Below are 24,486 nucleotides of genomic sequence, written 5' to 3'. Positions count from 1 at the left end.
AGCTTTTGCTCAGTAAGAGAAACCACCAATGGCATGAAGAGGAAACTCACAATGTGGGAAAAAGTGTTTGCCAGCTGTTCTCAGACAAAGGGTTACTATTGAGAATATATAAACAACTCTAAAACATCAATCCTCCCAGAGTTGAGCATTATTTAAATTTCTATAAGTAAAGGAAGGGAGGAAGGAAAGAAGAAGGAAGGAGAAAAGGGAGGGAGTCTAGGAGGAGACAAGAAGATGAGAAAGAAAGAAAAAGGCAAAGAAGAAAATGAAAGAAAAGAAAAAAGGAAGAAGGTAGAAAAAAATTTTTGACTTCTTAAAATCATTCATCATATTTCTAAAAACTTTGTCATCCACATTTAGTCTCTAATGAATGATTTTTTAAAGTAACTACATGATATGTGATTTCTACAAAATACTACTTACTTATTTGTACTATACAACTTAATGGTTTTCACTATATAATATCCTTACAGATGGCAAACAATGGATAGTATCAAACCCTAAGTATACTTCATATTTTCCTATATACCAATGATTAAGTTTAACATATAAATTAGGCACAGTAAGAGATTAACAACAATTTATAAGATAGTACAGTGCATAACAATGTATTGCAGTGAAAAATTTTAATTGATGTTTATTTCTGTTAAATATTTTCATACCATGATTAACCACGAGTAACTGACACTACAAATACAGAAGGACACTATTCACAGTTGTACAACCTTCACCACAATCAGTTTTAAAAGTTTTTCACGATCTCACCACCCCCATAATAGTTAACAGTCACCCATCATTTCCACATGACACGCTCAAACCTAGACAGTCACCTAATACTATATCTATCTCTATCATATGCCTATTCCAAATATTTAATGCTTCATATAAGTGAAATCATACAGTTTATAATTACTGGTTTCTTTCACTTACAATTGTTTTCAAATTTGTTTTACTTCTATTAAATTATATTGTTCTATTACAGACTCAGGTTACATTGTACAGATATACTTATTTATCAGCTGATAGACCTTTGGGTTGCTTCTACTTTGAGCTATAATGAATAGTGTTGCTGTGGGCATTCATGTACAAGTTCTGTGTAGACATGTTTTATTTCTCTTTTCAAAATTAGGAATGGGGAGAATAGAATTTTATCTTCGGTGATTCTGATTGTATTTTTTTCTTGTATGGATAACTGGTTGACTGAGCACAATATTTAGAGTTGTCATTACTATACTGCAATGCCAGCTCTGTCCAGTGTGATCCAGTTTCCACTCTCGATTCTACTCATCAAGTCGATTTTTTCCCTGATCTCCGTTGTAATACCACACTGTGTTGCAGTAACATTATGTCTGGACCAGATTCCTGGTGAAGAATGCCATACCACTGTTCTCTGGGAGTGGCAGGGTGCCGTGTTCATCCTGTGCATTTTAGATTCACCTTGTCAAGGTTCTCAAAAGATTTTCTTCTTGAAATTTCAGTTGGACTTCTGTTGATGTTATAGATCAACCTAGAAAAATTTTTCAGTCACCATAAAATATCTTAGTTATTTAAATGTTCTTTAATGTGTTTTAAAGGTATTGTATTTTTCCCTTACTCTTATACATCTTTTGATAGGCTTATTTTAAAGAATATTTATTATCCTACTTGTAAATAATGTTTTATAATTTTTGCTGTTATACAAAAAGTGAAATTGTTTTTTGAATATTGATCCTTTACTCAGACTTTCTAAAGCTCACTATTTCTAATCATTTACAATTACTTTTCATTTTCTAGATAGAGGAACATCTTTTAGTAAAAATCTTTTTTTGTCATTGTCTTCTATGTCTTGTTAAAGATAACCATTGTTGATAAACTTGTACTCTGTTCTACATCATGTGCTATGTCTATCCTTGGTTTTGACTGACAGCTTTGTTTTGCCATATTTGACTTTATTATCTCCCCCCCAAAAAAGTAATAAGAACTAAGGAGTAATAAAATCCAAAATGTGTAAATTTTGTTGTAAAAAAGAGAGGGAGGGAAAAAAAAAAGAGCTCTAACGGATATAACAGCAAGTGTGTTTAGGGGTGTTAAATAGCTGACTATATTAATGTTTTTGGATCATTGAACACAGCTGTTTGCAGTCTCTCTGTTTGAATGTCCACTTTGTATTCTTTGATACTGTGATTTGAGCAACTATTTCCAAGATGATAATATGTAATCTATTAACAGGTGATTTCTTACTGTTATGGTTTTTTTTTTGTAGTTCTGTATTATGTGTAACCTTACATCGCTTTGTTTTGTTTTGTGTTTTTCTCTTTTTCCTCTTAAATAAAATTAAAATAAAATAAAATAAAATAAATACATGTGAGCATATGTAATGGTAATAGGAGTTCTTTTGTCTTTACTGATTTTATTCTGATGTATTTGTTTATTTGTTTGGTACTGGGGATTGAACTCACAATCTTGTACTTACCAGGCAAGTGCTTGGGCCCACTGAGCTAAATCCCCAGCCCTCTTTCCTGATATTAAAAGAGATACTTTAAAGCTTTATAGTAAAAAAAATGAATGCAGTTTACTGAGTGTTTAATAAATGCCTTTTATTCAACTGAGAATGTCTTTAAAATTCTTATTTAGCTAAAAATTTCTGTCATTTTTTTATTTTTATAAAATTAAATAGTTGTTGAAATATAACAATGTAGCAATATTTGTGAGAATTTTATCGTCCGTATTTCTGAGTATTGAGATAATCACCTTTTTAAAGTATTCATGGGATAAATTATATTTTAGGTTACTGTTGCCATATCAAGCTTATTTCCATCCAATTTTTTATAATATGTTATTGCTGTACATATTATTTGCTATTAATCATTGAGATTTACCTAACAGTTTTTTTTTCTTTTTTGGACTCAACTGGACATGTTTCTTAATGGATGCTGTGCCAGAGGATTTTGAGTGATGCGTCTTTTTATATTTTCTGCAAGATACAGTATATTTGTGAGTTATTTCTTTCTTTTGAAGTATTTCTTAAATATTTGGTGGACCTGGTTAGTAGAGCTGTCTGGGCTTGATACTCCATTTCTACAAAAATTTTGTTGATTACTGCTTCAGTTTTTGTAGTGGTTATAGGATGATTCATGTTTTTGATTTTTTATCAGTAAGGTTTGGTAAATTTTCGTAGTTCAGGAATTTTTCCTTTTAACCAAATTTGATATTTGTTGGCATTTGTAAATTTTCATAAGAATTAAATTGTTCTTGCCTTCTCTATAACTTGGTAGTTGTATATTTAATTTTAAACCTTGGTAGCTTTGTTTTGCCAGTTATTACTTTATAGTGTATGCCTGAGTTGGCTTTGAAATTTTCTCTTCATATTCCTGTCTTCCTTCAGTATCATAATTATAATGACTGTCTATTTTCTTTATTGTCTGTTTCCTGGAAGAGTGTGTAAAGGGCCAAAAGAATCTTTCCCTTGAAGATTTTTTAAAGAGTTCATCTGTAAAATTATAAGCTCAGTGTTTTCTTTAAGGGATTATTTTTAACTTCTTTCAGTTTTCTGTATTTGGATTATTTAGCTTTGTGTTTCCTCTTTGGCATTTATATATTCTTAGAAATTTATTCATTTCACCTAGATGCTTCTGTTATTATCATTTTTATGCACTTATTACATTCTCCATCTCTGATTAAGTGTGTTTATGTTGTTTTATATTTTAGCACTAGTTATTTTTTATAAATAACATTCCAAAGCTTTATTTTCATCCCTACTGTTATTGTTCCTTTTTTTGTTGTTTCCTTGATTATTCTTACTAAAAATCATTCTTGTTAGTAAATTTCTTAAATTGGTTACTTCCTTCAATAAGTTTAGTCTTTAAAAAAAAGCACATAAAGGTTACACATTTTAGTGGTTTTGAGTATAAAAGATTTTAAGTTTGACATTTTTAGACATTTTAAAACATTTTATATAAATATCATGAGTTTATTTTTGATTAGTGTATTATTGTCAGTCAGAATTTGTAAACCTCAAAAATACAGTGAAGTATTTTTCACTCACTTCTGACTTATCATCATATACTTTTCCCAACTAAAATTGTATCAATGTGAAAAGTTCTTATGTCTCCTTACAAAAATCAGTTTTAAATTCTTTTAATTCTATCATAACTTTTTCTTGAGCAATGAATTAAAGTGTATATTTTTAACTTTGAAGTATTTGGAGGATTATTTTTGCTTTTATTTTTTGGTCAGTAGTTCCTAACTGAATGCAGTATTGTCAAAGAATGTATCTTATGACACCACCAATTTCATACAGTGTGTTGGCAATTGTATTTTGTATATATTTACAAAGTATTTTCTACTTGAATGGTAGTTTTGTCCTTTTTTCTTGAACTTTCCTTCAAGCTGTATATTCTGGGGACAAATTTCTTATCACATACGTACTGTGTAAATTCTTTTAGTTTGTAGATTATCTTTTCTCCCCCTTAATGTGTCTTTCATAGAGTAGAATTTTGGAAAACTTTTAATATTATCCAGTTTATCAGTATTTTTAGTTCATGGATTATGCTGGAATGTATATAAAAATACACTGTCATAGTCAAGGCCCAATGCATTTCTTTCTGTGTTGTCTTGTTAAGTACTTTTTGTTTTTGTTGTTTTAATTTTTCCCTCAAACCCAGAGCCTGTGCATGCTAGCCAAATGTTCTACCCTGGAACTACAGCCTCAGCCCTTCTTATATAACTTTTTAATGTTTTTTCAAGTCCATGATCTATTATTAGATAATTAATTTTGCAAAATTTGTAAGATTGTGTCTGATTTGGTCTTCTGGCACAATAGAGAGGCAAAGAAAGAAGAAAGAAGGGAAAATAGGACTTTATTGCAGGTACAGGAGGGCTGCACAAGAGACACAAGCACCCTCTACAGGAACAAAGGAACTCGGAGACTTTTTATCAGGTCTGGTTAGGGGAGGGGTCAGCAGCTAAATGGAGAAGTCATAATGGTATGAGATTGGGCATCACTTTGGTGTGTGTGGGACTCAGGGCAGGAAGTTTATTTTGGTTGAGGGAAGAAGAAAAAGAAAGTCTTTAAAGGTATTGTTGGGTCCTTCACCATTTTAGACCAGCACCATGATGACTCTATAACATACATGGGAAAAACCTGTCAGTGCCTACACTGTTTTTTTTTCTTGGCATATGTATATTTAATTGTCCTAGTACTATATGCTTAAAAGGCAACTTTTTTTTATATTGCCTTTGCTTCTTTGTCAGAAATCTGTTGACTGTTTCTGTAGATCTGTTCCTGGCCTCTTTATGCTGTTGCATTATTCTCCAGTGTTACATAAACCCTGTTTTGACTATTGAAGTTTAAATACTGAAAGCAGGGAAACTGAGTCTTCTACCATTGTACCTTTCTTCAGTATTATAGTAGCTATTCTAGGTATTTAACTTATTCATATGCACTTTTATATTTAGTGGATAATGATTTATTTTCTTTCAGAATACCTAGTTCTTTTCTCATTTTTTAAAAAAGCAGTTAGTGAACTGCCAATGTTCATTTAATTTTCAGTGATCAGGAATTATCATGTTTTGTGACTGAAAATACCACTGCTAAAAGCAGAATGCTATAAAAACAACAGTGATGTCTTTTGTCTTCAAAGACTATTACTATAACATGCTAAGCAAAAATAATAATGAAAACAAGCTATATCACCACAAAATGTGGGGGTAAGGTTAAAACTATAATCTGTGAAATATCTTGGGGCAAACACTGAGGCCACAAGTCTTCTCCGCGCACATGGAATGAAAGGCTATCTGGGCTTCTCACTCCAGAAAGAATTACTGTTATCAACAAGTTAATGAGAAACAAATGCTGGAGGGGCTATTGCTATGACAGAACCTTTCTCAGCTGTTGGTAGAAGTGTGGACTGGTGCAAACATTTTGGAAATTAGGGTGGAGATTCCTCAAAAAACTAGGACTAAAGATTCCTCAAAAAACTAGGACTAAACACATTCTTCTGTATCTTCCTGGAAAATTAAAAGCATCATACCATGGAGATATATGTGCACCTATGTTTACAGTGGCACAGTTTGTACTAGCTAAATCTTGGAAATAACCTAAACCCATCCATCAACAGATGAATGGATTTTTTAAAAGTGATTTTTGTATATCATTGGAGTACTACTCAGTCATAAAGAAGGGTGAAATTGAGATATTTATAGCTAAATGGATATACTTTGAGTGAAATAGATTACATGTATAAGTATTGCATTTTTTTCTCTAGTGCACGAAACAAAGTGTAAATAAGAACCAAAATTTGTGATAAATATGGTGAAATCGGAAGTAATTATACAAAAGGAGAGAAAAATTGGGAGGGGGCAGAAGGAAAAATAAAAACAGAAAGAAGGATAAAATGGAAACAGCTTGTACATAAAGAAGGAAAGGGGTTGAAAAGAGAGGAGGGGAATGGGAAAAAAAGCTAAGATATGTACAGATACAAATTTTCTATGATGAATGTGATCATTATGTATATCTAAATTGTACCAATAAATTTAATTTAAAAAATAAAGTCCATGTAGAAGTCAACAATAAAAACAAAGCACCATTTAAAATCTAGGATGGAGGCTCAGGAAGGAGTTTTGTACCATCTGTATTTTATAAAATATTTTGTGTTAAAAATATATTAATCTTACTCATAAAGTGGAATTAAAATTTAGCAAAGATGTGTTGATTAGTAATATTTTGGAGAGTTTATGCATGTTGTTACTTTTCATTAAATCATTTTTTTACAATAAATTTATTGTGGATATTCAAACAGTAATTTAAAAAACCCTACTAACTAAGGAAATTCCAAAACTCAATGGATTCAGTGCAGAATTCTACAAAAAATTCAGGGACCATCTTATCTAACACCAATTCTCCTCAAACCCTTTAAAGAAATAAAAAGGGAAGAAGTACTCCTAAAGTCATTACAAAAGCTAGCATTACCCTGATTCCAAAAAGAGAAGGATCCAACCCCGAATGAGAACCACAGCCCAATCTCTTTAATGAATGTAGATGCAAAAATCCTCAACAAGATATTGACCCCCCCCAAAAAAGGAATAAATTATCAAAAAAAATTATAAATCATGACTAAATAGGCTTTATCCAGGGTTGCAAAGATGACTCAACATATGGAAACCATAAAATATGATGCTTCATGTAAACAGAAGTAAAACCAAAAATCACATAATCACCTCACTAGATGGAGAAAAAGGCTTTGACAAAATTCACCATCAGTTCATGACAAATATCCTGAAGAAACGATATAGAAGGATCTTATCTTAGTCTGATAAAAATCATTTATGAATACCCAACCAACTACAAATGTTATGTTAAATGGGAGAAAAACCAAAATATTTCCCTCTTAAATCAAGGACAAAACAAAGTTGTCTGCTATCACCACTGCTGTTTAGCAGTCCCCAAAACATTAGTCATAGCAGTTAGGCCAAAGGGGAAAAAATTAGTAGAATATGCATAGGAAAAGAAGTCAAATTATCATTTTTAGACATCATCATGTGTATGCAAGACCACAAAACATTCCACCTAAAGCTAGAGCAAATAACCAAATTCAGTAATGTAGCAGGATACAAATCAACATACAGAAAGTCAATAGCATTCCTGTGTACCAATAATGCAATCACTGAAAGGGTTACTAAGAAAACAGTACCATTCACAATACCATCAAGAAAAACTAAGCAGCTAGCAATTCACCTAACCACAGAAATGAAAGATTTCTATAACAAAATCTGTGGTACTCTGAAAAAGGAGAAGAAGCAGAAAAGAGTCTTTATCTTTCAGTGTTTCTTTCATTTAATACTTTATTTCTTCCATAATTAGTTAATATGCTTTTCAGTATGATTTTTCCATTTTTTTCCCCCCTAAAGCCAGTGCATGGCAGTATTGCTAGTAACTAAGAATGCCTTCCTTCAGATCACCACCACATACCTAATTAGTGAAGTATACAAAATGATGAAGTGTAATATTGGCAAAGTGTAGAGAAACAGATCCATGTACTAACTTATTCATGCTGTTGTTCACACTGGAAATTGACTCAGTATTCTACAGAGCATTTTGGAAAAAGAAAGTTAAAAAGTTATTGTCTTTTGGTTATATACCCTAAAAGTAAATTATCATTGTAATTTGTTCACACATAAATCATATGTAATTATTAATTATAAATAAAACAAATATCCATGATCAGATTGTCCTGTAGCAAATGTTAAGTGCTAGGCAGTAGAAAGTTAAGGATTTCCTCCAGCCTGGCTTGCTATGTCAGTTTCCTGTTTTGTTCCTTTCCACACACATATATCTTCTAGTTTATGGCTGCTTTTATTCTACCTAGTAGTTTCTCAGATTTTGTTTTTTGTTATATTTTTAGTTGTGTGATCAGTATTATCTCAATTCATGCTTCTTATGAGTTCTCCAAAGTTGATTTTTGGGGAAAAGCAGCCAACAGCCCATTCCTAGTCTTGCTGTTGCCGAGCTTTTTTGAGAGTGTTTGCTCCCTAAAAACAAGACGTCTGTTACCACTACTTAGATTTCTGCACTCAGATTTGTCATCTGTTCAGAATTGTACTAAATTGAGTATTTCTTTTTACCACTACCAATTATTTAGTTTGAAGGAATTGTTATAAAACAAGAAATAAACATCAAGACAGTATTTTCAAGGAGAATTAGTCTGTAGATATATAAGATACAGATACCAAATGTACCAAATAGAGAAACAAATAAGATTTAAAGCATCACATACATTTCCTTCAGGGGAAATAAAAGACTTTCCATACACAAAAGATTCAGCCTTTGATGTAAAATCCTCATGCACATTCTTCTGAGGTTATTTTATGTTTCAATTTTTAGAAAAGTAGATAAAAATGGAACACAACTATCAGCTTTACTTTCTGGGCTTCAGATTTGTTATTATCAAGCATTTTATTCAGCATAAATATGTTTCTCCAGCTTTCCAATTTAATGTAAAGAAAAGAGTAGGGGCAATATTTGAGATAGTGATCCAAATCCAAAATAAGGAAAAAATTTGTATATTAATAATACCTTTCATGCTAGGTTATTGCAAAATTTTAAAACGTGTATCTATGTAAGGTGCCTTGTATAAAATAAATGCTAAAATTTCAGCAATTAAAAATAGGTAAAAACAGTAATCATTCAAAACAGGATGAATATAATATTTTAATTAAATGTAGTTATTGTTTTGATTGTTTCCATTGTTTTTGGTCTCTGAGTATACTAACTAGTTTAAAACCTTATGAATACACTAAAAATATTATCTTGTAAACATGTAAATCTATACTTTTAAGCTATTTTCAGAAGAAAATTATTAAAGCTATTTATTAACATTTAGCTTTTTATTCTAGTTCTCAACTTCCTAATGTTACTTTACATTACTGCTGCTTTTAGATTTTCTGATTTGTAGTCAGTGATTTCTTGTTTTATGCAATGCTTGTTGAAAGTACATCATACAAAAATAGCTATCACTGTGTTCTGGAAAATACTGCGTTCATAGCTAATACATAAGCTTAATGCATTAAGATATTTTTTAAGCCTGATTTGGTTCCCTAATCAGCTTTTCCTCTGAAAATAGCTAAAAAGTATAGATTTGAAAATATTTTCAAGACAATTTTTTTAATGTATTCGTAAGCTGTTAGACTAGTTAGGATACTCATAGACCAAAACAAAACCGAAACCTAGAGATGTAAGCGGAGCACTGAAGGAAGCTGTTACTTTGACGAAATTTTCTAAGTAAAAATGAACCTTAGTTTTGTGGCTGTTTTGTTTTGTTTTTTCTTCTGGTATATCAGGAACCTAAAAATAAAATAAAACAATCCAGAGCCTGTATGCTTACTAGGAATAATCACGTAGCTGACTAGCATGCATAATGGACTGTAATTTTAGTGTATGAGTGAAATGGCAATCAGTGAGTGGGAAACGAAATTTATCTGTCTCAAGACTGAGCCTAGAGTGTGAGTTGCACCTGAAAATGCCTGAACATAGACTAATTCTCATAAGAATCTTCTGTCTGAATTTATAATATTACAATAATGTGAAAAATTTGAAGCTGAGAACTTTTTAAACATTATCCAGATATGCTAACATTGCCAGGTGTATCAGAATGATATGATTGCTGGAGGAACCACTGTCAGTTCTAACACATAAAGCTCTAAGAAATAGGAGCTCACATTAAAAAAAACACCAAAAACGAGAAAACAACATGCCATGGACCACAGCTTTCACAAATTATGAATATCTGGAATTATTAGCCAATGAATAGAAAATAATCATATTTAGTATGTGATCTATAGAGAAATTTTAAATATACTTTACAAAGTAGAAATGAGATAGTTTAAAAATCATGAAACATATGCTTTTTAAAATTTTGCCTCACTTTATTGGTACAACTTAAGTATACATAATGATCACATTCATTGTACAGAATTTGTATTTGTACATGGTGTCTTTTTTATTTTTGATACTTGATATGTCTTGATTCTTCTTTTTTCCCCCTATTTTTTCCCTCCTTTCAAACTCCCTCTCCTCATTAACAAAGCTATGTTTTCATTTTATCCTTTTCTGATTTTTATGTTTCCCTTCTTTCCTTTTTTTCTTCCCACTCCATACTTTCCCTCTTCCTTTTGAAAAGTTTCTTTGTATTTCACAGTATCTATTGTACATTTTGGATTTCATTTATGACTTCAGTTTCCCATACCAAAGAGATAATGTGATATTTACTTATATGTGTCTGATTTATTTCACTTACAATTATGGTCTCAAGGTCCATCCATTTAGTTATAAACATTTCAGTTTTACCCTGATACTACATCATATTAAATACTAGTTTTATCCTAATACTACATCATATTTTTTTTTCCTTTTTATCGGTATCAGGGATCGAACTCACGACTGCCTGCTTGCAAGGCAGGTGCTTATGCCGCTGAGCTAAATCCCCAGCCCCTAATATTACATCATATTAAAAGTATCTTTTTTACCCATTCATGAGGTATTGGGCATTTGGGTTTCTTTCAAGGTTTAGCCGTTACAAACTATGCAATTATAAACATAGATGTGTATATAGCTCTGAGGTATGATGCTTTTAATTCTTCCATGAATATCCAGACGAGGAATAGCTAGATCAAATAGGACCTCTAATCCTAGTTTTTTGAAGAATCTCCACGTTGATTTACACAGTAGTTCCACCAGTGTACACTCTGTCCGACAGTGGAGAAGGGTTCCTTCCCCACAGCCCTGCCAGCATTTGGTATTAGCTGTTTTCTTGATAATAACCATTTTTCTAGAATGAGATGGAATCTTGGTGTTGTTTTAATTTGCATTTCTTGAATGGTAAATGATATTGTGCAATTTTTCATGCATTTATTTGCCCTTTGTATATCTTCTGAGAAGTGTGTATTCATCTCGGATGCCCATTTTTTGACTGGGTCTTTTCATTTGGAGGATCTGATTTTTTTAGGTATTAGTCCTTTGAAGAACAGCTAGCAAAAATTTTGCCCACTCTGTGGGTTGTCTTCACTTTATTGGTGATTTCTTTTGCTGCACAAGGCTTTTTAATAAGGTGAAATCCCACTTGTTGATTCTTGGTGATCCTTCCTATGTGATTGTGTTTTGTTTCATAAAGCCATTACATACTCCTGTGTCTTCCAGAGTCCTACCTATTCTATCTTCCAGAAGACTTAGTGTTTGTGTTTTAATATTGAGATCTTTGATCCATTTTGATTTTAATTTAGTGCATGATGCTAGACATGGATCTAGTGTTAGTCTTTGGCATGTGGAAAGCCAGTTTTTACAGCACCATTTATTAAAGAGGCTATTCTTTCAGGGAATTTACTTATAAAATCCAGCAGTTTTTTAGTGGATTTTTTGGGATCTTCTATGTAGAGTATCCTATCATCTGCAAATAATGACAATTTAACTTCTTTTTTCCTTGCTTTATTCCTTTTATTTCTTTCTTATGTCTAATAGGTCTGGCCAATGTTTCTAGAATTATACTCAATAGGAGTGGTGATAGTAGACATTCCTGTCTTGTTCATGATCTTAAAGTGGAATATTTCAATTTATATCCATTTATTATGCTGTTTAACTGTTGGTTTTCCCTAGATGACATTTATCAGATTGAGATAAAGACCATTTATTCTAAATTTCTGTAGGGTTTTTTTAAAATGATGAATGGGTGTTGGATTTTATCAAATGCTTTCTCTGCGTCTCTTGAGATTATTGTGTGATTTTTGCCCGTAGCTGTGTTGATATGATGTATTACATTTATTGATTTGCATATGTTGAACCATTCATGCATCCCTAGGATGAATCCTTACTTGGTCATAGTGTATAGTCTTCTTAATGATTTGCTGCATTCAGTTTGCCAGTATCTTATTGAGGATTTTTGCATCTATGTTCATTAGAGAAAGATTGGTCTATAGTTCACTTTCTTGGTTGGATCCTTCTCTGGTTTTGGCATCAGGGTGATACTTGTTTTCAGTAATGAGTTGGGCAATTTGCTTCCTTTTCAATTTCACTGAAGCATTTGAGGAGTTTGAGAAGTACTAGTATTAAGTCTTCTCTAAATTTCTTGACTTGGGCTTTTCTTTGTTGGTAGGTTTTTAATTACATTTTCAATTTCATTGACCGAATTGGGATTATTTAGAATTTTTATATCTTATTCATTCAGCTTTGATAATGCATGTGTATGTAGGAGGTTTTCCATTTTATCTATGTTTTCCTTTTTATTAGAATAAATGTTCTTGAAGCGAATATTGGTGATCTTCTGGGTTTCCAAAGATCTCTTGTGATTTCACCCTTTTCATTCCTACTTGCATGAATTTGAGTCTTTTCTTTCTTTTTTGATAAGGTTAACTAAGGATTTATAAAATTTAGTCTTTCAAAGAACTAATTCTTTGATTCATTGATTCTTTGTATTGTTTTCTTAGTTTAATTACATTGATTTCTACTCTGATCTTTATAATTTCTTCCCTCATATTAAGTTTGGGCTGGGGATGTTCTTCTAGAAATTTGAGATTCAACATTATATTGTTTATTTGAGCCCATTCTGTCTTCCTGATACGGGTATTCACTGATACAAATTTCCCTTTATGAACTACTTTCATTGTGTCCCATAAGTTTCCGTACGTTGTATCGGCATTGTCATTTAGTTGTAGAAACTGTTTCTTTCATTTCATCTGTGACCATTTATTTCATTGTTTGTTTTTCTGTGTATTTATGGAATTCTTGTGGTTTAGTTTGCTGTTAATTTCCAATTTCATTGTTCTGTGGTCAGATAGAATGCATGGAAAAATGTCAATTCCTTTGCATTTACTTAAGAATGTTGTTTGTTAATATGTGGCCTCTTTTGGAGAACATTCCATGTGCAGAAGAATATGTATTCTGATGTTGTGGAGTGGAACACTTTGTAGACCTCTACTAAATACATTTGTTCATAAATTTGGTTTAGTTCTGCTCTTTATTTGTTTTTTATCTAGTTAATTTATTTGTGACAGTGTGGTGTTAAGATCCCTCATTACAATTGTATTAGTGTTTATTTGATTTTTCATGTCCATTAATATTTATTTTACATAGTTGTGTGTTCATGTATTTGGTGTATTTATGTTTATGGTTATTACTTATTTTTAAAAGATATTTCTTTTTTGTGATCACTATTACCTGCAATCTCTCTTATAGATCTGAAATTCTGTCCTCACTTTTGTTCATCGGGTTTTGCAAACTTTCAGTAGAATTTTTAATTTTTTGGATATCTGCCTGAATCTGTTTAATGGATTCCATTTTTTTCCTCTTTGTGTAGTCATAGTTTCCAACATTTTCCTTTACTTCTATATTTTTTATCTGTCTACTCGATATTTGCAGAGTGTGTCCTTCTTTATGGTTATCATCTCTTTTAACACCTGGGAGATTATTTCTGTTGATTTCCTCTATAGTCTGTTCTTGAACTGCTGCTGTTATCGTTTCAGAAATTTTGAGTGGGTGGCCTCCATTTTCCTCTACCTCATTGTCCCTTGGGTTGTCCAGTGTGGGCCGGAGGTCTGTGTATGGATTTTCTTTCTGTATCTTATCATTTTCTATTTTTGTGTGTGTGTGTTGATTCCTGTCACGGCATCCCGAGGAAATGTCTGTTCTGTATCTCTTCTGTGTATAGGAGGTTCTTGGTTTTTGTGTCTGTCCCAGGTTCCTACCTTCTCAATTTATTAAGGATGAGACATTGCTATCTATTTGGTTCATCATCCAGTTCTTTGGTAGCAGACATGATTGTATCAATGGAGCTTTCCCAGTTACTGTGGCATCCTCAGGTAGGGAAAACCTGACACTCAGATATGTATGCAGTTGACTCCTTTCTGATGTTGCACAGCCTTACCTCCTCCACTCCACTGACTCATCTTACACACTGACTGTTGGGCAGGAGGTTGCCCTTGTCCTGCTACAGACCACGGCTTCTTGTCTGCTTATGCTGCCTGGCTGAGAGCATTCTGCTCATCTCAGACCAAGGTAGAAATTCTAGTCTTTTGTATTTAGGAATAATACTGATATTTGGTGGTCACCAAGGTGGACTCTAGATGATCCCAACTCCTAATTCTCAGTAGAATTCCCCCTAGTCTCTTCCCACTGGTTAGCACTCTACTGTGGCTGGGTCACTCTTCCCTCATTCCACTCTAATGATGATGACAATGAAGTGACCCACGATTATTCTGCTTCCCAGAGTCCTTTGGAGTACAATGACAGCCCCAAATACCCACTTCTGTTCTGTGCATCTGTTTGCCAGAGTGCAGTCCTAGTTCACCTCACTCACTGCCTGCTGGCTTGAATTCTCACACCTGCTTCAGACTTTTGCAAGCTGCTGGTCCCACATGTAGTATGCACTGAATGGGCTCACTGTCCTGCCTGCCATCAAACATTCTAAAAAGCAACTTCTAAAAATAAAAACAGCTGAAATTAAGAATATGGATGGATCTGCCCAAAGATTAGACATGTTAGAAAGCATACACAATGTAGGAGCAACTAAAAGGAATGGAAATATGAAAAATGGTCAAAGGATATTAAAAAATGGGAAAATCCAACATACATCTAAGTAAATTTCATATGGAATGTAGAGAGAAGGAACAAAGACAGCTTACAACTAAGAATCTGTGTACTTAAGTGTATTTCCCCAAAAATGAGATGGAAAATAAACCTTAGCATGATTTTTCAAAATGCTTGTACTATAAACCCCCAATTAAGATTGTCAGCCAGATGGACGCATTTAATACATCCATTCCAAAACTTGATGGGTGTAGTGAATTATAAAATAACCAATATATAAATAATCTCAGTGTCATTAATACTTAAAATAATTGTTAGTATCAGTTATAACTAAGTATTTGTAAATACTGAAGTATATGCTTTTAAGTGAAGGTGACTTACTACCAAATGACCAGGGTACAGACACAATGCACAAATCACCTGTGCATTTGATAGCAAGTGGACTTGAATGTTGTGTTTTGTAACAGACATACGTAAAATGTACTTGAATGAAATAGAAAAACATTTTCTGAATTTTACTGTTTAAAATTTTTCATTCCTTTGGTGTGGACTTTCATTCTTAACTGTCATCATTATTGTTGCCACTCCTGTCTCATAAGCCTTCAATTAACACTTGATTTAATGGAGACATTATTAGGCTTAGCCTGCAAAAGGTCATGACAGGGGTGAAGAATTCATGGAATAAAATCACTGACAGCTGTGTTGCCAATGTACTAGGAGCAGGCTACATGGACAAGAAATGCTCTTTCAAGGAAAGATCTGTTACTAGACATAAGCGATTAGAGCCAATTCTTCTATAGGAAATGGAGTCATAAGAAATTCATGCTGATATTTGAGGTTTGGAGAGTTATGATAACATTCCAGAAGAATATGATATGACATGACTGCATTTGAATAAATGTAGATTTTGTACATGAATAAATATGGATTGTTTCACAAGAAAAAATAAGACATCTACTGAGAATAAGCCCAATTATGTGTTTGGAGCAAAAATTAAAACTGTATAAGACCTGGCTTTATTCTGGGGAAAATACAGTATCAGAGACTTATCAAAGATTCAGAGGATTAACGTGTTGTCATCAAAATAAAAAAAATGTTTACATTTAGGGAAGTCATAAACTGATGAATGCTAAAGACAGGTCTTAAAAGACAGTCAGGGACAAGACAAATTACTGTATCTGCAAAGGAATAACAGCTGACTTTTCAATAAGACCCGTGAAGATACTGTCAGACCAGTAAAAACTGAAAGTAAGTACTGGACATCAACCTTTTTAAACAAACTTAAAGGATGCAGCTGGACCCAAAGGAAGTGGTTGTTGCTGGGAGGTCAGTGTTGCAAGAAGGACTGCTGAAACAAGACATTAGTAAATATATGGATTGATCTAATTAACTCTTTATGGAAGAAAACAATTTTAACAATATTGAATTGAGAAAAATTAAGATAACTGTGGCATGTACAGAGGAGATCATTTAAAATAAGCTGTTGCTTTTATTCAAGAGGATATTTAAAAATCACCTTTAATATTAAATATGTGAAACAGTATTACGGCATTCTTTTATTGCCAATTAAGGAAAATACAAACCAGAAAATAGAAAAAAGCTGATATAGTTTAAAAAATTATTTATTTGAAATAATAAGAGATGAAAAAGGAAAAAATAATGAAATGCACAAAAGACAGAGAAAATAGCACAAAATAAGAAAAAATAAAAGCAAATATATTAGTATATGCAAGTAATTGGACTTACTGGTGCATCTAAAAGACAAATATTGATTAGATTTGAAAAAGAAAATTCAAAATCTATATGCAAATTATAAGATGTATATCTACAAATTGAGGATGCAGAATGGTTTAAAAGTTTATTTCTAAATATATCAAGCAGAGCTGGATATATAGCTCAGTAACCCATCACCTGCCTGGCAAGCACAAGGTGTTGAGTTCAATTCCCAGTGCCAAAAAAAAAAAAAAAAAATCAAGTAAATTTATTGAAAAAAACCTGGTACTTACCAAAACTGGCTTTAAAGCAAAATCAATACTGGAGAAAATAGGATGAGAATCATTATTTGATAGCAAAAAACTGATCAGCACATAAAATATAGCACTTACCTTATAACCTCAGAGTGCATTAAGGACAATTTAACACAGTTGTAAAGATAAATAGACAATCTTACCATTATAGTGAGACATATTAATGTACATCTTTAAGTAATAGTTTAAGTAAAAAATAGATTTCAACAATGAAATATGTTGATGATCATATATGGAATATGAGGCATTTTTCAACAACTGCAGAGAGCATTAAATACACATTTCTTACATTAAGTTCAATAATTGTCAAAGAATTAATGGAAGATATACCACATTCTTTACCTCTACACCCAGTGTCACCGTATGTCCAAAAAAGACCGAAACACAGAGACATAAATACCCAGAGAGGACAAATCCATGTAAGATGGAGGCGGAGACCAGAGTAATGTGTCTATAAACTAGGGGACACTAAGAATTACCAGCAAATATCAGAAGCGGGAAGAAATGCATGGAACCAGTTCTCCTTCAGAGTCGCTAGAAGGAACTACTATAACTCTCCTATTACCTTGATTGTTTTATATTCCTAACTCCTAGAATTATGAGAACACAAATCTCTTTTAAGCCACCCAGTTTGTGATACATTGTTATAGCAGCCCCAGGGAAAAGTGTATTCCATATGTTTGGGAATTAAACATAATTCTAAATGATTCATAAGTGAAAGGAAATAATGAAAGTTTAAAAGTCTTGAATTGAATGCTAATAAAAATATAACATCTGAACTAAGAGGTGGAAATAAAATGGACATTTATAGTCTTATTTATATAAATAAGAAAGGAAAAGATAAAAATAAATTAGTTAAGTATCCAAAATAACAAGTTAGAAGGAACACAAAACAAACGTGAAGAAATTAAAAAGACATAGCAAAATGAAAGCAAAGATTAACAATATAAAAAAACAAAAATGAAATGGAGAACACTGAATGGATTTCAAGAATATATGATGTTGAACATTTGGAAAAACAAGTTTCAGAAGAATATGTGAAATATTCCACTTACCTAAATATTAGAAACTATAAAATATTAGAAATATTATTTATAATATAAAATATAATATATAGTAATAAAATATATAATATATTAAAATATAATCTAAAATATTAGAAACTAAAATGTTGCTTAAAGATACAAATATATAGTAAGATGTCCCCTATGCTAATTATGAGCTGGGAGGGAATGGTATGAGATTGGAGAATAAAGGAAGAAAAGAAAGAAACCTGGAGGACATTATGGAGTAGAGAAAAAGGAAAGAAGAGAACTTTTAAATATTTTATATTTCATGTTTTCGTATTTTATTGAAAGTTGTTCTTTTGTAACTTCTAAAGTTCTTTTTTAAGTTTCCTATTCATATCTTCTACCCTTTTTTCCATTTTTCAAAACAAGGTTATTGCTGACATGGAGATGCAGGTTCACAAGCTGAGGGAGGAACTGATTAATGTGAACTCCCAGCGGAAACAGCAGTTGGTAGAGCTTGGTCTCCTTCGAGAAGAAGAAAAGCAGAGGGCTGCAAGGGACCATGAGGCTGCTATCAACAAACTGAAGGCTGAGTCAGAAAAAATGAAAATGGAGCTTAAAAAGACGCATGCTGCTGAAACAGAGATGACTCTGGAAAAGGTGAGAGATCAATTTTTGATACAGTTACAATTCATATTTAAAATTCACTCGTATTACTCTTTTTTTTCCTCTTTACAATTAATCTCTAAAAAGGAGTAGATGGGGGATTGTTCTTCACATTAATATACTCTAAATTACCAGTTTACCGTCTTGCTTTGTGTCTAAGCACCATTAAAATAATCTAGGGAATTTCTAACTTTTTCCTTGACTTTATGGAAGGGATTATATGGAATATTCCATTTCATAGTAATTTAATACACATTGCAATAAAGCACTATTATAACACTCAGGTATTATATTGATTAGGATTTCTTGGGCTATAACCCTAAATTTTCCTATGTCAAAACTAAGTTTTAAATCCCCTCCCTGTTTTTTTTTTTTATTGTTGTTGTTACTGGGGATCGAACTCACGACTTCACACTTGCCAGCGCTCTCTGAGCTATATCCCTGGTCAGATCTCACCTTTATTGTCTAATAATCATTTCTAGATTTTATAATTTTTATTGCAATGTAACTTAAATGATAACTTATGATAAGTTATTTTTCCAGGTTGATATTTTAGCAGAAATAAGAAAAGTTAATTTAAAATTATATACTATTGAAATATATGTCAATGTAGTATTTGCACATATCGAATTGACTTACCTTAAGGTAATAACATCCCGAGTGGGAATGTGTATAGTTACTGATTTAACCAAATAAGGTTTCAACCCGTAATAAATACATTGGGTAAAATAGGATGCACCTTCAAATATTCATTAGGTTATATTTGCCATATTACTTAATAAATTAAACATAAATCATAAGTTTTTCAGGCATACTTCTAATTTTTTATACAAATTAATAAACAGGTTCTTACTATGAAAGTTTGAATTAACTCTAATAAAATGGTAACCTACCTACTAATCTGTTGTTTCATTCTGCAAGTTTGATTTTTCTCACTGTGTCTTGTATAGAGCTTAATGTCTTATCACATTTAAATATATCTGAAAGTTAAAGTGTTTGCTAGTAGTTCAAAATTCAGTCTGATTTGAAGGGTTTAGAAATTAATTTTTTATCTTTGAGTGTAAAATGAAGGTTCAAAAAGAAGAGGAAAACACCACCAGAATAATAAATAATATAAATACAGCATTTTATGTGGACCTGGGTTATTTCAGTAGCACTTAGAGTGTTAAGATTATGAAAAAATTCCTCAGTCCATATCCAACCTGAGTTTCTGTCAACAGCAATTTAGACCCAGATCATATCTTCAATGGCCTTCAGTTAACAGAAACATGAAATACTTCCACAAGGTCAAGGACTTTTGCACAGTGAAAGCTTTTTTTCTGTCCTTTTAAAATCTTTTCAAACAGAACTGAAATAAAGTCCATAAGATATGAACCTTTGAAAATTTAAAAAACATTACTAAGTGATGATAGTAATTTTCACAAGATTTATTAAAACCTTGGCATTGAAATCTTATCATTATTTCAGAACACTGTTCAGCTATTTTTAAAATAACTTTTAAATAGAAACTATTTTGGAAATTGTGGAAAGTAGTTAAGTATATGAAACTTGTTGCTATTATGATCAATCTATAACCTATAGTAATACTCTAACATATATGAAATAGCTGTGTCAGCATAGCCGGTGGAGATCATACTACATGAACAGTTCTGGCTCTTGTTTCTTTAAAAGTTATGCTAAGAATATTTCAATATCATATGAAGTTTTTTGAGAATGTAGTTTTCATTTTTTTCATGATACTCCATTTAATGAACTTAGCATAAATTATTGTGTGATTCTTTTATTTGGGGACATTTAAATTTTATAAGAAATTGTTTAATATGAAGATTTGACATAGTTATACATAAATTTTATCAACATTTTAAATTGTGTTCCTTAAAGATCTCTAGAATTATACTAGATCAAATTGCATTTCAGAATGTGTGTGTTCATTTTGTTTATCCAATAGAATATCTGTTTTACCTACCCATCCTTAGTATCAGTACTTTTCCTTAATTTTTGAAATTTTTGTGAAAAACTTAATGTTTTTAATTTGAATTTTTGATAATAAGAAACTGAACATTTTTAATAGATTTCTTGTTCTTATTTCAGTTTCTGTGATTTATTTGTTCATGTCCTTTGCCAGTTTATATTCTTTCAGGAACCCAACGTTTTTCTTATCACTTCCATAAACTGCTTCTACATTTAGGATGATAAAACCCTTATCATTATTGTGGCAAATATTTTTGATATTTGACTTTTAATTCTTTGCTGCAGAAAAAGTTTTATTTAGATTTATGTAATCTGTCCATACTTTTCTTTTTAGTTTTCCACTAAAGTTGTTCTGCATTTAACATTTTGATTTTAAAAGCATATTAATGCATCAAACATTGTCTCCAATGTGCTGTGTGTACTTAGGAATTTAACATAGCATTTACTAGCTTGAGTTCCTGGTCTGTAACTTTAAGTAGTATCTGAAGGATTGTACTGGTATTCTGCCAGCCTAAAGTCATTAAAAGACTTTAAGAAACAATTCAGCATCTTTTTCAAATTTAAGAAAAGCTCCATATGGTATAATTATTCAAAGCTAAGGTCATAGAAACAACTTAAACCTTTGAAATTTATAATTAAAGGATTAATATTAACTTATGAAGACTGTCATTTTGGCTTAAGAAGGATTTCTAATCTCAATTCTGTTCTTTTTACTTTGATCTCTTCCTTCACTTTTTCCTTGGCTAATAAAATGTGAAGTGTTACATCATTACACTTTAAATATTAAGATTATAAAAATTGATTGACAAATGATAGCCAGTATAATTTATACTATGTCTCACAAATGAGGATAAATTTAAAGTTGGTAGTTTGCTGTGGCAACATAAGCTACAGCCTGATAAAATGCATTATAGTGACATCTCTAAACATAATAATAATTTACAAAGAAAATATGTACAAATGCCTATTTGGAAAACTTATTATGTATACACAATTTGGGTGCATGTTTATTTATATTAAAGTTTAGAACTTTAATGTGTCTCTGAATAACCTGAACTGTAAACCTTCTCTGAATAGCAGAAGGGATTATATCTTATCTTATATAACAGCCAACACCTTTGCTGCCACTTTGACAAAATACAAAGTCATATTAATTCAATATTAGTATTCCTTTGTAGCAAGAGGTACAATAATGTCTTTCTTTTAAATATTCTTTTATGTCAATCTGTATCTTTCTCCTTTATTTTTCAGGTTTTTTTATCCTAAGAATAAAACCAGACAAAATAAAATAAAATAAAACCAATCAAAACAAAGCAATGAAAGCAATACAGGGCCTCAAAACAAGATAATAGGAAATCAACAATGACTGCCATAATGCCTCTTGTTATCTTCAAAATAGGTGTCCATACCATCAGACATATTAAAATCAAACCAAATAAATAGAAAACCAATCAAAACAGTGAAAGTGATACAGGATTTCAAATAGGAATTCAAATAGGAATTATTCCTATTTGATTATTATTCAAATAGGAATAAAGGTAATAGGAAATCAACAATGGCTACCATCAAATATATTATCTTCAAAAAAGCTGTCAATGCCATCAGATAAAATAAAATCAAACAAAACAGTAAGACCAATAAAAGCAAAACAATAAAATGTACAGGACTTTAAAACAAAATAATAGGGTATTAACAATGGCTACCACCTTCCCTTTTTAGACATTTCCTCCCTAACCATTTTCACAATATCTATTAAACAATTTGGATCCCACTAATTCCTTCAGTTTTTTATACTAGGGAGAAACATGATGCTCACCTGTGTGAGTCCAAACCATTTCACCCAAGAGCATGATCACAAGTTGCATCCATTTACCTACAAGAGCTTCATGATTATCCTTCTTTATAGCTGAGTAGCTTTCCATTATATGAAAATACCATATCTTTCTTACGTATTCTGCAGTTGATGGGCAAGCTAATCCTGATTTTTCTGGGTTTTGGTCACATGAAACATTGTTTTCTCTCCTTCAACTTTCAGTCTATGAGTTTCCTTTTGATTTAAATGAGTTTCTTGTATAGAGTACAAGATGGATCTTGTTTCTTAATCCACTCTCCATGTGTTTCTTTTTATTGGTGAATTGAGGCCATCTACATTAATGTGTTGATTCATCTCTGCCATGCTGTCCTCCTGCTATTAGCCCCCCACATTTCCCTTTGTTCAGTTGCCTACTCTATTTGGTGATCCCCCTCTGCTGTTCTTCCTGGAATCATGGTCACCTTTATCTCTCTTAAATATCTTTCAGTGCTCTTTGTAGAGTTGGTTTGTTGGTAACGAATCCCTTAAGTTGTTCTTTATCATGGTAGTATCTTATTTTTCCATCAATTTGGAAAGTTTTTCAGGGTACATCAGTCTGGGTTGGAAGTTGTTTTCTTTGAGGATTTGAAACACTTTACTCCAGGCTCTTCTTGACTTGATGGTTTGTACTGAGAAGTCTGTTCCGATTCTGATGGGTTTTCCTTTATAGATGATCTGTTCTTTTCTCTAACAGCCTTTACTATTCTGTTCTTGTGCTGAATTTCTGGGATCTTGATTATTATATGTCTAGATGTAGATTTATTTTGGTTATGGCTAGTTGGAATTCTATACGCTTCACTTATCTGTTTGTCAGTGTTTTTCCCATGCTTGGGAAGTTCTCTGCTATTACTTCTGTAAATATTCCCTTTATGTCATTTGTGTTGACTCCTACTTTTTCCCTGACACTTGTCATTCTTAAATTATTTTTCTTTGTGTTGTCTTGCAACCTTTGAATTATTTCCTGGTTCCTCATTATTGTTAAGAGATCTTTCCTTTTGTGATTGCTAGCTGCCATCCTGTCTTCAAGGTTGTTGTAGTTAGGGGTTGTGCAGAGAACAATTAGAATCAGGACATGGAGTTTATAACATTATTTATGATGGTCACCTAGAGTTAACACAAGAAAATTCAGGAAATATATCCACAACACTAAAGGCATAGAATATTTAGCCAAGGGCCTAAATCCCACAACAATGTCACACAGGAGTCCAGATGAAGACCCAGAGCTCATGACAATACCTCCCACAAGTCCAACTGGAGATCTAGAGCCCACAAGAAGGACTCACGCCAGTCTCTTTTACGGATCTGTGCTGGGAAGGCCCAGAGGTCAGTGGTGGAAGCTAGGACGTCTGTGCCAGTGTGGTGAAGTAGCTGTGCTGTAGGTTGAGGGCTCTCCACTGGAGCCAAGAAATCACACTCACAACGAAGACCACGGCTGTCATGAAAGACACCACAGCCATCGTCAGCAACACAAGGCCCCGAGTTTCTCTTGACAACAAGCACAGTTGAGTACATGCCAGGAAGCCAGCGTGATGAGTTGATCCTGGAGACCAAATAGCACATGTCTTCCCCTCCAGAGCCAGGAAGCCATGCTCGATGTGAGGACCAGAGCTTCTCAGGAGAACCAACAGCTCAAACAGCAGCACATAAGAGAACCCTCAGTGCCTCAACGCCATAGCTTCTCCTTCTCCACATCTCTATTTATGCTGGCAACTTTCCTCAGGTGGAACATCTATGCTCAGCACTATGCTGATGTAATCCAGCTGGCGTTAAGTTGACCACCAGTTCTTAATCCATAACAAAAGTCTTCCGTTTCTTTCAAGTAATTTTGCCAGCTTTCAATGGAATTTTTAATTTCCTGAATATCTCTTCAAGTCTGTTTCATGCATTCCAATTCTTCTCTGTATTGTTCAT

The 24,486-nt window shown here is 32.4% G+C and overlaps 1 protein-coding gene across 14 annotated transcripts in view; it reads left to right on the top strand.

Annotated features, from left to right (window-relative positions):
- The window catches only part of Cep112 (centrosomal protein 112), a 607,347-nt gene that overhangs the window by 309,459 nt on the left and 273,402 nt on the right, over positions 1-24,486 (top strand). For all 14 annotated transcript variants that reach the window (XR_010045020.1, XM_063241684.1, XM_063241681.1 and 11 more), the window contains one exon: positions 18,516-18,746. Coding sequence is in view for 13 of the 14 variants with exons in the window: in XM_063241684.1 (XP_063097754.1) it covers positions 18,516-18,746 (231 nt within the window). In the remaining variant the exon portion in view is untranslated. The remainder of the gene's footprint in view (positions 1-18,515; positions 18,747-24,486) is intronic.

The sequence above is a fragment of the Cavia porcellus genome, unplaced genomic scaffold (assembly GCF_034190915.1).
Source record: "Cavia porcellus strain 051 isolate PalLab524CR breed Dunkin Hartley unplaced genomic scaffold, mCavPor4.1 scaffold_32, whole genome shotgun sequence".
In the NCBI taxonomy this organism is placed as follows: domain Eukaryota; kingdom Metazoa; phylum Chordata; class Mammalia; order Rodentia; family Caviidae; genus Cavia; species Cavia porcellus.
Note: the sequence above shows the minus strand (reverse complement) of the source record. Positions and strands in the feature narration are given on the sequence as shown.